Source organism: Dipodomys merriami, unplaced genomic scaffold, assembly GCF_024711535.1.
Source record: "Dipodomys merriami isolate MVZ:Mamm:240054 unplaced genomic scaffold, mDipMer1.0.p SCAF_143, whole genome shotgun sequence".
Lineage (NCBI taxonomy): Eukaryota > Metazoa > Chordata > Mammalia > Rodentia > Heteromyidae > Dipodomys > Dipodomys merriami.
The window spans coordinates 2,046,018-2,058,974 of NW_027202749.1; the positions used below are offsets into that span (position 1 = coordinate 2,046,018).

Genomic DNA, 12,957 nt, shown 5'->3' on the forward strand with positions numbered 1-12,957 from the left:
TGGGACCCACCAGGCAACACTATGTTTGGCAATGCATATTGTTTTCATGAAGGTGTGAGGTTTTGTGTGGCTCCTGGCCCAGGATTCAGTGTGTTGGGTGGTGTGTGTGGGTATGTGGACTCCCTCAGGGGTCCAGGTCGGGACTTCCTCACAGCAGCTCCCCGAGGATCCTGAGGCCTGCGGGGGGGGGGGCACGTGGAGTCTCCCTGATCCAGAGAAGATGGGCATTCTGGAGTAAAGGGCTCCCTGCTGTGCCCCAGCCCCTCGGGCCAGGGGCCTCTCCCAGGACCTCAGGTGGCATCCTCTTGCCTTGGCCCTGTCCCCAGTGAGCCCATAAGGCTTCAGGAGGTCTGTGCGTTGGGCCCCTGGGGGTTGGAGGCAGCTGATACGGCTTTGAGCCTGAGCTTCCCTGCCTGTTTCTTGTTCTGGGCTGGGTCTCAGCTCGGCCCTTGGACTGTGAGCCTCAAGTCCAGTGTGGAGGCCCTGGCAGACGGCCCTGTCGCTGGGCTCAGACACTGCGGGTCTCCGGGCAGCTGCAGCCCTGCCCAGTGGCAGCAGACACCGGAGATGAGCAGGCACTATGGTACTGCATGGGAGCCTGTGTGCACCCCGACCCGCAACACTGCGTGCGCCCGTGTTCCCCTCCCAGGGACCCCGCGCAGCCCTGCTGCATGGGTGCCCATCCCATGGGTGTCAGCATGCCTCAGCCTCAAGGCTCTTCCACATCAGGGCCAGGCGGATAATCCTGTGTGGCAGATCTCAACCTCTGAGCTGCCATCTGGTGATCCAGCGAGCCTCTTCTTGGCTCCAGCTCCCAACCTGTGGAGGCCAGGCCAGGGCCTGGTGCCAGCAGAGGCCTTGGTTGCTTCCCCTCCTCGGGGATGGGGCACGGGTGCTGCGTATGAGCCTCTTAGGGTCTCTGGAGGCCCTGGAGCTGCAGGCAGGGCTGCGGTGCTGTGATAGCTCTGCTCTCCATCAAGATCGTGGGCTTTTCGCTACTATCTCTGTCCCACATTTCACCTCTCAGTGGCCAGACGACTGAGGAGGGAGGAGGGACAAGGGCAGGGACCTGGGGCAAGGAGCCAGAAGGAGAGGATGAGGAGCAACCCAGCTCCTTCCCTCTGGCTTACCTCCCCGTGGGGCTGCTCTAGACCAGGCATCAGAAGGTTGGAACACGGCACTGTACTTTAAGGACATCTTTAAGTAACGTCTCCAGTGGCAGAGCGTGGGGATGGCGCGTGGGGGACCGTCCTGTCTCACTGGCACTGCGCTCCATCCAGGTTGGAGAACAAGGAAGTTCCACCAGCCGGAGGCCGGACCGGGGCACGGGTCCGAGACATGCTTCGATGGGGGTGGGGGAGCTGTTCTCTGCCGTGGTGAGGCCGTGGCCTGGCCGCCGTCCCCGCAGACGCCGGTGCCTCCCTGCGGTGCTCGGGAGTCTCACTGGCCTCCCGAGTGGCAGCTCCGGTCCTCAGAGCTCGTTGTGCCGTGCCCTCGAGACCCGGCTGGACAGGTCCTGCAGATGCTTCTTCACCTGTGGACGGGACACTGGTCAGTGGGCACTGTGGTGAGATTACTGCACAGGACGAGACCGCTGAAAACAGGCACTGCGCTGAAGACACACCCGCACAGAACCCGCCACAGGTGCGCGATAAAAGACGCCCAGCGCCAACTCAAAAACCACCACCAAGCAAGCAACGTGTAAAACAAACCCAGCGAGGCCGGCGGCACGGCTCTCACGTGAGCAGCAGCTTCTTGGGGTGGAGACAGGGAGGTCTAGTCAGACCAGCCAGGGCAAACCAATTCATGGGCGCCATCTCAGTCCCTGAGCAGCTGCGGGAGGTGGGCCACGCCAGTCACCCCAGCCGCGCGGGAAGTGGGAGTGGGAAGATCATGTGCAGGCTGGGCCCCAGCAGAGAGCAAGACCGTGCCTGAAACAGGACCAAAGCGCCGAAGCCGAGGAAGAAGCTAGAAATCAGCACCTGCCTTGCAAGCGCAAGGCCCCAGGTTCACAAAAACAAAGGACAGAAACTAACACCCAGCTTGCCGGTCATTCTGAAAAATCAACGCCTCCCTGGTATGAATGGGGGAAGGCCCTGGGCTGGGGCGCCTGGGGGCACCTACTCGTGGGGTACCAGTCCTGCTCCGGGGCTCTCCTGAACCCCGTGTCTGCCCTCGGGGCCAGGACCCTGGGGAAGGCCTCTCTCCTAGGCCCACCGTGGGCCCCAGGCCCTGTCTGTCACCAGCCTCTGGTCCTGCACGTCCACGGGGTCTCTGGCTGGGGCCAGCAGGGCGAGAGCGGCCACCGGGGACAGCTGCCTTTCACACACGGGTCCCTCTGTGAGCCACGGCCCAGGGCCTGGGGCCTGGGGCTGGGGCAACAGAGCAGACAGCAGGAAGGAGGGCTGGAGCCACACAGCACACCCACCTTGTAGCCCAGCTCCTTGGTCTTCTCCTCCAGCAGCGTGTACTTCTCCTTGTTGCGGCTGATGTGCTCCTGGTCACCGATGCCCTCCACGTGCCTCAGTTTCTCGTGGGAAATCTCCAGCTGCTTCTGGTAGTGGTTGTGTTTCTCGATTTTGGCTTCGAAGTGCTTAAGCTCCTCCTAGAGTCACAGTGTCACAGCTTCACTTCCTCCAGGGCGGTAGAGCAAGCTGCCCCGGCCCCCAGCCCCTCCGCGGGCACCGGCTCCGGGCTGGGCAGCTTGCTGCAGAGTGGGCAGGGACGACCACTGGGCGCTGCGACACGGAGGGGCTCCCACGGGACGCCGGGGACGCTGTGCCGCCCAGGCGCTGCTTCGCAGCCCCTGGCTTCCTCCTCGTCACCCTGACCTTCTGGGGCTGTCACTCTTGTGCCCAGACGCACCGTCTCTGGCAATGGCTCCCCAGCCTGCTGGGCATCGGGTCTTTTCCTGGTCTTGCTGCCCAACAGGCTGACGCCCAGGGCTCTGGCTTTACTGAGGTGCCCTGGGGCCAGTCCTTGCCTTCCCCTCTGTAGCCCCCACCCATCTGGGCTGGCAGCCCCAGGTGGACCGAATCTCCTGGAGTCCCCTGCCCTCCTCCTTCAACCGCCAAGGCCCTCCTGGGCTCTGCCGTCCACCTCTGCACAGCAGTTCTGGGGCTTTCCCTCCATCCTCTCAGCCCTCCCTCCCACATCTACAGCGAGGACCCTGAGCCTGGGGCTAAGGATCCTTCTCAGGGCCCCCCGGTGAGCCCAGCGTACCTGCAAGGACTGAGGGCCCCAGCTGGGCTCGCGGGGCTCCTGCTGCTGCCACGTCCCCTACCAGCACCTCTCACCTGGGCGGTGCCACCGGGAGCGCAGCAGGAGCCGCGGGCCCCGCCTGCCCGCCCTGCCGCTGTCTGGGGCACACATTCGGCAGTCAACGCCCTCAGGGCCTCCTGGAGACCTTGGGCCCTGACCCCACAGTGGCTGCCAGCGTCTGGCTGTGTGGCACATGCTCACAGCCCCCATCAGGATTGGCCCTGCCCCTCACGGCCCCCAAACGTGTAGGAGCCTGGAGCTGGGTGCTGCCTGTGGGCGACACTGCGTGTGGGCCGTGGGGGGCCTGGGAGGGGGGCTGCGCTCACCGGCACATCCACCACAGAGGATGGGATGCGGGTGGAGGCATGAAGAAGGGTCAGGGCAAAGCCCGCAGCCTCAGACCGCCGGGGCAGGAGAGCGGGCAGGAGGGCCGGTGTCAGGAGCCGGCAGCACCTCGCGCTGGCTTACCCGGAATGACTCCAGCTCCTTCTCGGTGAAGTTGGCGGACTGGGCCAGGTCCCACAGATCGATCACTCGGGGCTCCTCGAACTCTGCAGGAGAGCAGGGTGCCTGTCTGGGTGGGCACGCCTCGGTCCTTGCCCAGCCCAAGGGAAAAGTGTGTGCAAGTGCCACAGGGACGTGTGTGGGTGTGCACGGAGGGCGTGAGCGGGCCTGAGTGTGCAGGCAGGTCTGAAGGGCTCCGGCACCATCCGGAGCACAGGACCGGCTGACTGTGCCTGAGCAGTCTGCCCGGCCCACGTGAGGCGGCCTCTGGGCCCTGACTTGTCTGCCCACCTGTGACTGCGCCCACCGGCGCGCCCCGCCGCCAAGGCAGGTGTGAGCTGCGGGGTGCCAGGGCCGGGGCTGCACACAGATCAGCCCCTCCGCTCCTGCCCAGCGCATGGGCAGACACAGAGAACCTGGCACAGGCCCCCACATCTCCACCTTTGCTTCTCCTCCCCTCGACCTTTCTGGCTGCAAGGCCCAGGCACCCACTCACTGCAGCTGCCTGGGAGAGGGGTCTCGAGGGGACGTGGCTGTCGGTGTCCGACCCTCCCCCTTCCCCAGCACGGGAGGGGTACTGCCTCCATAGCAGGGGGCGTGAGCCCAGGCCCACGGGGAGAGCTCACTGCATCTACGGCCTGAGAGATACTGTCTGGAAGGAGGAGGAGGAGGAAGAGGGGCAGGAGGAGGGGGAGGAGGCCGGAAGGAGGGGGAGGAGGTCGGGAGGAGGAGGAGGAGGACTTGTCAGCCCGGGCTCCACCCATGCGTGCCGGCAGCGCAGGCATGGACGGCACCGGGCGGAGCTTACCCGCCGTGGGGCTGTAGCCCTGGTGGCTGACCCTCCGGAGGCGGTCCAGGCCCTGGTTGATGCTCCGGAGCTTGTCCTTCAGCTCGCTGTGCTTGCTGTACACCTCCTTCTTGACGTGGCCCAGATCCGAAGGGCTGATGACGTTCTCGTGGCTCTCTGGGAGTGGCAGTGGGATGCTCTATGAGTGGTGCCCCCCACATACTTGGGGACCCTGCGGACTGTGGTGCTGGGCACGCCCGCAGCGTCAGCGTCAGCCCTTGTAGACACGAGGAGGGAACACGCCCGCCCCGAGGGGACTGTCAGGGCAGACATCAGTGCACCCCACACCTACAGGCGCACTCGAAGGCCTCCAGCTGGCCATGGCCTCCTCAGGGTGCTGTGTGGGGGAGGTCACATTGATCAAACCCTCTGTGCTAGGGGGCATGGCTGGTGATGGCCAGACTGCGCGCCTGCGCCCCTGGCGCCTCACACCGTGCAGTCTCCAACACTGAACCTGGGCAGAAACCCGGCACAGCAGGCCAGGGTGCCTCGCCCCAGCCAGCCATGCAAGGAGCACTGGGATCTGGCAAGGCCCACGGGTGGGGCCGGCTGGGCACGGGGGAGGAGTCAGCGGAGCAAGGGGCGGGGCCAGCTGGGCATGGGGGCGGAGTCAGCTGGGCAGGGGGCGGGGCCAGCCGGGAATGGGGCAGAGCCAATTGGGTATGGGGGCGGAGCCAGCTGGGCACACGGCACAGGGCACAGCTCACCTTCTGCTCTGCTCAGGGTCTCCAGCAGCACATTGTACTCGTGAACCTTCTCCTTGTGGTGCAGAAACTCCCGCCATAGCTTGTCCAGTTCTTCGCTGGAGAATTTCCCCGAGGTCTTTGCCTAAGAGAAATAGGTCCTGTCATCAGTGCGTGGGCGGGGGGGTGAGGGCTGTCAGCTGACTGCTGTGCAGGGCTGGCCGCTGGCCGCTTGGGTCTGCTCTTGGCCTGGGAACCCTTCCCTAGGTTTTCTGATTGGGGTGGGAAGGTACAGCGAGCTGCATGGGCCACCCACACCATGGACACCACCCAGCGCTGGCCTCCACTCTGCTCTCACAATCCACTTGAAGAGCAGAGTCAGCTCCCCACCCCCCACCCCCCGGCCCCCAGAACCTGCACACCCATCTGGGTTGCCTTTTCTAAGCACAGAGGCCGAAACTGGGAATCTAGGGAAGAATCAAGCCGTACCACCTGAAGACCCTGTGCCGTTTAACCACATTCGGCCAGGGACAGTCTTAATTTCTCAAGTTCTGCCGGCTGTAAGCTGATTACAAGCCCTTTGTGGAGAAAGGAGGAATTTCCCAAGGAGGAAGGCACAGACTTTATGGGAAGGAGAAAAAGGTCCCAGAAGAGCACTGTCAGGTTGCATGCAGAGCCCAGTGGGGCGGGGAGGGGCTGACAGCCTCCCGTGACAGCAGCCCCCCGCCTTCCCCCCCTCCTCCCCAGCACCCATGCCCCAACTCTGCGCATGGCAGACGCTCTGCGGGGCTCACGGGTACCTTGTGCCACAGCTTCTCCAGCCTCGGGTCGCCCAGCCCGTCCTCCTGGGTGGCGTCACTGATGGAGTTGCTGTGCACCATCTGGGCATCCTTCCTCCCGTCCAGCCCGTACCTGGCTAGGATCACTGGAGAGGGAGAGCCGCACTGAATGTGGCTTCCTTCCCGTGGGGGTGACAGGTCTGCCTCACATGTTCTGGCAATTTCCTTCTACCCCCAGTGTCCTGAGTGACCACACAAGGTCTGGGGTATACCCAACTCGGGGGCTCCATGGATCCCCAACCTTACAATGGCTCAGGGCTTTCCTCTATTGCCAGAGCTCATGGGAACTCTTGGGCCAGCCAACAACTGCGGTCTCTACAGACCTGTCACGTGTGTTTTCAAAACACATGCCACAGCTCCCATTTGGTGCTGGGGTTTGGAATAGCTCACGTGGTTCAATCCCAGTGCTGCACGCACACAGGGAACCCGGCCCTGAGGACGCAGTGCCTTCGCGTGCTCATGGAGCAGCGGACCACCTGCCCATCGTCAGTGTCCAAGGCGATGGGGAGCTCAGCCCGGTCAGCATGGCCGTCAGCAAGTTCACCACCTCTCAGTCTGTCCCCTGCAGCTTCCGGACCCCGGGCAACCCCCCCCCCCCCCCCCGCCTCTTCCTCTAACAGCGTCCTGCAGCCCCACGGCCTTCGGACGCCAGCATATCAGAGCCCTGGCACCGCTCTCCCTGTGGTTTTTGCCAATAGCGTTCAGGAAATAGCACAGGGATTGAGAAGTGAGCCACAGGCATCTGTGCTCAGAGGTCAGCCACCCCGGCCAGGTGACCACTCCCTGCTCCGGTCTCCTATTCGTAAATAAGAACCAGTGCCACTGAGGCTGGCGGCAGCCTCCTCCGTGGTAACGAGAAGAGTACCGTTGAGGTTGTGGATGAGCTTTGCCTCTTTCTCCCCATCCTCATCCAAGCCTTCCACCTTCAGTTTCTTCCAGTTGAGTTCGTCTCTTTCTTGTATCTTCAGGTCAGCGTGGAGCTCAGCCAGTTTCACAGGAGAGAGCTGAAGCTGCAGAGGAGAGCAGCGCCCAGTGAACAGGTGGACAAGCGGGGCTCTGGCTGACCCGGGGGAGGGGCTCACGGGGAGGGCTGGGGACAGCAGGACTCAGGCCACCCACAGCCCAGGACCAGCGTGGCCAGGCTGGCTGCCCGGCTTCCCCACAGAGCTCAGATCAAGACAAAGCTGAAGGTGAGATCTGGCCATTCCAAGTCTGTCAGGAAGCCACGGATGGCTGTCTGAAGCTGGGGCTCCCGTAGCAGGGCACCCCACCTTTCCCAGGCTGACCCCTGGCGACATTCACTAAGTAAGCGGGTGGGTAAACGCAGAGGTATAGGGACAGCTTGGCTAGAAGACACAGAGCCCGTTTCTCTAGGTTATGTAAGTATGAAAATAACACGCAATAAAATAACTACAGAGAACAGGAAACTTCCTATCCAAGTCTCTTTTTTTGCAGTACCAGGACAGAACCCAGAGCCTTGAACATCTATGCACAGGCTCTGCCACTAAGCTACGCCCAACCTTCCAAATATGGTCTTAAACCTCAAAATGAAGCAGAAGAGACCTAGGGCACTAGCCCCAGAGGCCTGATGGTTAGTCACGAGCTCCACCTGGGAGAAGAAACAGAGGGGCTGCCGGAGCCCCTAAAAGCCTGGAATCTGGGGGTTCCATTTCCAAGCGCCTTTCGCTCTACCCTGGAGTTCACTGTGCTCTCAACAAACCCAGATGCTTCAGAAAGGGGCTCCAAATCCTCTGGAGCTGACCCCCGCCCCCCTTGCCATTTATCTGTACACTTCCCTCCCAGCTTGACTCCCCCTAGACCAGGGCACAGAGGGAGAAGTTGAGGGATTATTCAACACACCACTTCCGCAGTTCTTTTTGGTTTGAACTCAGGACCTCATGCTTGCTAGGCAGGAGCTCTACCACTTGAGCACCATACTGACATCTCTTTTTGCTTCAGTGCCATTTCCAGTTTTCTGGCGGTTATCTGAGATGAGAGTCTCATGGACTTTCCTGCCCAGGTTGGCTTTGAACCTTGATCCTCAGATCTGAGCCTCCTGAATAGCTAGGATTGTCAGGCGTTGCTTTAGCCTTTCGAGACAGGGGCTGGCTTTGGTCAAGCTCCATCCCGACAGCTTCCTGTACAGCAGGCGGGAGGAAGGACAGTGCGCTCCATCTGCTCAGCTGACTGGTGGAGAGAGGGTCTTCTAACTTTTGCCCTGGCTGGCACAGAACCTTGATCCCCCCAGTCTCCATCTGGGATTATAGGCGAGTCACTGCACCCAGTCCACATCTGGGCTTTTAGAGCTGGTTTAATGAAGGTTCCAATGTCAGAGTGGCCCTGGCTGGGAAGGGAGCCTGGCCTCGTGACCTCTGGGTTCCGGGTCTGTGTGGCCAGCTCCTCTGTGCAGAGCTGAGCTGCGAGGTCAGTGTGGACCAGGACATGTCCCTGCCACCCCTGGGTCCCTGGGGCCAGCAGGGGCCCCCAGCGGGGTGGGAAAGCTGTGCAGCACACTCGCTTTACGACACCAATGCGTTAAAGGCTCTGGGACTAGAGGCTCCTTTCAAAGCCAGCCTGAGGCCTGTGGCTTTCCCCACCCCACCCCCACCCTCCACAGTGGGCTCCAGGTGTCCTGGCTGCTACCTGCAGCACTTCCTGAGACCCCGAGATCCCCAGATCCCCGGGTGACTGTGGCCTCATCCCAGCTGTGCTGTCCCAGGAGGGAACAAGATCGCAGTCTGCCTTAAAGACCACCAAGTCGCCCGGGCCCCCTGCTTACAACCTGCAGCCATGTCTACCTATTCAGTGTTTGTGATGACATCTGGGACTCTGACTCCCAGCTGCTTTGGGGTGACCTCAGCTGCGGGGCTGCAATGCCAGGAGGGCATCCCGTCTGGCGCCCGGGGTTCAGAGGCCCAGCAGGGCAGCGCTGGGGGAGGTGAAGGCTGATTCTCCAGCTCTGCCCTGTGCGGCGAGAGCTGGCAGCGCCACCACCCTGGATCTGTCCCGGGGCTGCTGGGGGTGGAGGCCCGGACGCACTTCCACAAACGCCCCTCCCGAGGCTCAGGAGTCTTGCACTTTACCTACCCTGGATGTCACAAAGCAGTCTCCAGGGTGTCTCACTGCTCAACCATGAAGGAGGAAGTCCAGGTTAGAATCTAGATTGGGTGAAGCGTGGCTCCCTGACCCAGCCTCCAAGATGGAACTACCTTCGAGGCCTTCCCAGAGTCCTCCGCTCATCCCCTGCCCCTCACAGGGCCCCCAGATGCGGTGGGCAGTGCGTAATACGCTAGGTAATATTATAACTTCGTGTTGAGAAGATAAAGAACTACTTAACGTTTTCCTCCAATAAATTACAGGAAGGAGAGGATCTTCCTGGCTGGTGAAGGAAGGTCAGGAAGACAGAGTTGATTGGCTTCTAGGGGTCCACCTGCCTAGGGCCAGTCCCTGCTTGGAGAGCAGCCTCCACACAGAGCGGCTGATGGGCCATGACCATGAGATGGTGATTCACATCAGTAGGAGCCAAGCTGTGAAGGCCATTGGGGAGGTCTAAGAGATTATAGCTGCAGAGATGGGGGAGGAGTGGCCCAGAGCTCCTGCTCTGCTGCACAGAGGTGCAGCCTGGATGAAGAGTGGGGAAAACCACACCTGGGTTGAGAGAGTGGCGAGCTTAGGGCTGGCTCCCTGCAGCAAAGGGAGCCCGAGCACATTTCCCCAGCACAGCTTCCATCAGCTTGGTGTCTTCCTGGTCCCTGAATCTTCATCATTCATCAGCAGCTGTCTTAGCGCGCCCGTCACAGCAGGCACGGGAGCCAGCGTGTTCCAGCCCCTCTAGGTCATTCCGGGCCTAGTGGCTCCAAGACTTCCAGCAGAAGCCTCGAGGCCTCTCGGTCCGCAGGCCCCCTCTGCCTCTGCAGGCTGGGTCTCAGGAGGCTGTCCAGGCACCAGGCGGGGCCCTCACGAGGGGCCTGTGGATCACTAACTGGACACCACTCCCCTCCCTCCATGTCCGAGAAGCCAGCTTCCCAACTGCCCTGTCCTCTTCCTCCAGGGCCAAAGTCTCCTATTAACTGTACTTTGCAAATTATTTACTGTCCCGGGTAACTCTGGAAGGTTAAAGCTTAGGAACCTTGTGAAACCGGAGAGCTTCCAAGGGGCTCTAATCAGACTACAGACATTCCTGAGATAAAGACAGGTGGGGTCCTGTGGCTTAAATCCCAGTTTCCCAAACAGGAGCCCACGCTTCACAAATGAGATAGCAGGGCCCGGGCTCCAGGACACCGGGAGGGATGAGGTCCAGAGCTGCCCCACTGGCTGACTTTGGGGATGCCCTTTGCTCCAGGGTCTGAGGCCTTATCTCCAAAAGGAAGATGGACAGATTACATTGTCTGCATTCCCAGGGCTGGTGATTTGCTGTGGCCTCCCCGCACCCACCCAGCACATTGTCCCTGTTAACCTGGGCCGCCGTTTGGGGCTTCTGCGTCCCTGGACGTGTCTGGGCCCCACTTTGCCCGGGGTCCCAGGGTCCTAGGGCCGGCCCACCCCCCCGCCGGCCCCCTCCAACTTAGGATCCCCCTCGCGATCGCCCTCCCCTGCGCGCCCGCAGATCCCCGGGCTCGGCCTCAGCCAGCAGCTCCCCGCCCTCCCCCCGTCCCCAGCCCCTCTCCCGCCCCACCCCGCCGTCTTCGCTCCCGCACCCCTCGCTCACTAGATCTCCGTGCACCTGATCCTCACTGACTTGATGCCCGCTCACCCGGTCCCCGATCCCTCCCCGCTCGCCCCGGTCCCCGGTCCCCGCTCACCGATCCCCGTTCGCCCCGGCCTCGGTCCCCGATCCCCGGTCCCTCCCCGCGCGCCCCGGCCCCGCTCACCCGCCGGGCCTTCTCCCACAGCTGGTTCATCTTCTCCATGCGGAACTCCTCCCCGGGCTCGCGCTGGGGCTCGTTCTTCTCCCGCGAGTACTTGCCGCCATGGCTGGCCGCGGGCCGGGGCACGAGCAGCAGCGGCAGCAGCAGCAGCAGCAGCAGCGGCGGCGGCGGCGGCAGCAGGGACGGCCGGAGCGCGCGCAGCCCGGAGGACCGCAGCCCCCACGGCGCCATCTTCCCGGAGCGCGGAGACCCCGCCCGCGCGGCCCTGGCCCGTCAAGTCCGCTCGGCCCCGCCCACGCCCCGCCCACCGCCGGGCCCGCCCACGGGCCCCGCCCCTTCCCGCCCGAATCTCCGCCCGCAAAGCGAGCCTAGACCCCTCCATAGGCCTGCCCCGGGCCCCGCCCACGTGACTGTCCTCCCAGGCTCCACCCACAAAGCGCGTCAGGGCCCCGCCCCCAGGCCCTCCACAGGCCCCGCCCCCAGCTCCTCCGGCTTCTCCAGGCCGCACTGCCTCCTGGGAGCGCGGTCGGGCGGCGCGGCGGGACCCGGCGGCCCCGAGGCGCTCGGACGTTTCCATAGCAACTTCCGCGGCCTCGGGGCGGGGTGCTTCCGCGGCGGCGGCCGGCGGCGGGCGGAAGGACGGGATCTGACTCTCCGCCTCTGAGCAGTGAAAGTTCGGGAGCTGGGGCCTGCGCTGGACCTTGGTGGGGACGGCCCCGTCCACGCCGGCCCGGGGACACCCCTTCCCATCCCCCCGGGGACACCCCTTCCCATGCCCCCGGGACACCCCTTCCCTCCACCCGGGGACACCCCTTCCCTCCACCCGGGGACACCCCTTCCCTCCACCCGGGGACACCCCTTCCCATGCCCCCGGGGACACCCCTTCCCTCCACCTGGGAACACCCCCTTCCCATCCACCCGGGGACACCCCTTCCCTCCACCCGGGAACACCCCTTCCCTCTACCCGGGGCCACCCCTTCCCTCTACCCGGGGACACCCCTTCCCATGCCCTCGGGGACACCCCTTCCCTCCACCCGGGGCCACCCCTTCCCTCTACCCGGGGACACCCCTTCCCTCCACCCGGGGACACCCCTTCCCTCCACCCGGGAACACCCCTTCCCTCCACCCGGGGACACCCCTTCCCTCTACCCGGGGACACCCCTTCCCTCCACCCGGGAACACCCCTTCCCTCCACCCGGGGACACCCCCTTCCCATCCACCCGGGGACACCCCTTCCCTCCACCCGGGGCCACCCCTTCCCTCTACCCGGGGACACCCCTTCCCTCCACCCGGGGACACCCCCTTCCCATCCACGCCGGGGACACCCCTTTCCTCGACGCCAGGGACACCCCTTCCCATCCATGCTGAGCCCGGGGACACCCCTTCCCTCCAAGCCAGGCCCAGGGACACCCCTTCCCATCCATGCTGAGCCCGGGGACACCCCTTCCCTCCAAGCCAGGCCCAGGGACACCCCTTCCCATCCATGCTGGGGACACCCCCTTCCTGTCCACGCCAGCCCGGGGACAGTGCCTCCTGGCTGGGAGTGCTGGAGACAGCCCGTGCTGAGGCAGGCAGCCAGCTGGCAGGAGGGTGAGGCCTTGCAGGTGGCCGGCCCCCACCCTGCAGCTATGGGGGTGCTCCGGAGCCCCTGCTCAACTCTGAGTGCTTGGTCTCAGTACCTGGTATGTCTCAGAGCCGTCCTTTCTCTCCGTCCTCCCAGTGAAGTGCTGGCCTGTCAGGGCCAGGGGGAAGGAGGGTGCTACAGATCCCCGTGCTTAGCGAGCCAGGGTGGCACACAGGCCTGCCACCGCAGCTCAGGGCTCAGGGCTGGACAGAGGGGGACCTGCAGGGGCCTTCAGGGGTGGTGGGCAGTGAGGGAGAGTTTTGGGGAGATTGGCGTTATTTGCTTAGTTTTAAGCTGGATCCTGAGAGTAAGGTGATTGGAATCAAGTGGT

General features: G+C 63.7%; 1 protein-coding gene across 1 annotated transcript; it reads right to left on the reverse strand.

The window, feature by feature from the left end:
* Positions 1-1,167: 1,167 nt before the first annotated feature.
* Lrpap1 (LDL receptor related protein associated protein 1) lies at positions 1,168-11,272 on the reverse strand. The gene is made up of 8 exons (XM_070021767.1): positions 11,006-11,272; positions 7,000-7,144; positions 6,096-6,220; positions 5,320-5,440; positions 4,574-4,729; positions 3,730-3,812; positions 2,429-2,605; positions 1,168-1,534 (listed from the first exon to the last, which is right to left on the reverse strand). Exons 1-8 carry the CDS (start codon positions 11,231-11,233, stop codon positions 1,472-1,474), a joined length of 1,098 nt encoding a protein of 365 aa, XP_069877868.1. The 5' UTR covers positions 11,234-11,272; the 3' UTR covers positions 1,168-1,471.
* Between the last annotated feature and the right edge of the window lie 1,685 nt (positions 11,273-12,957).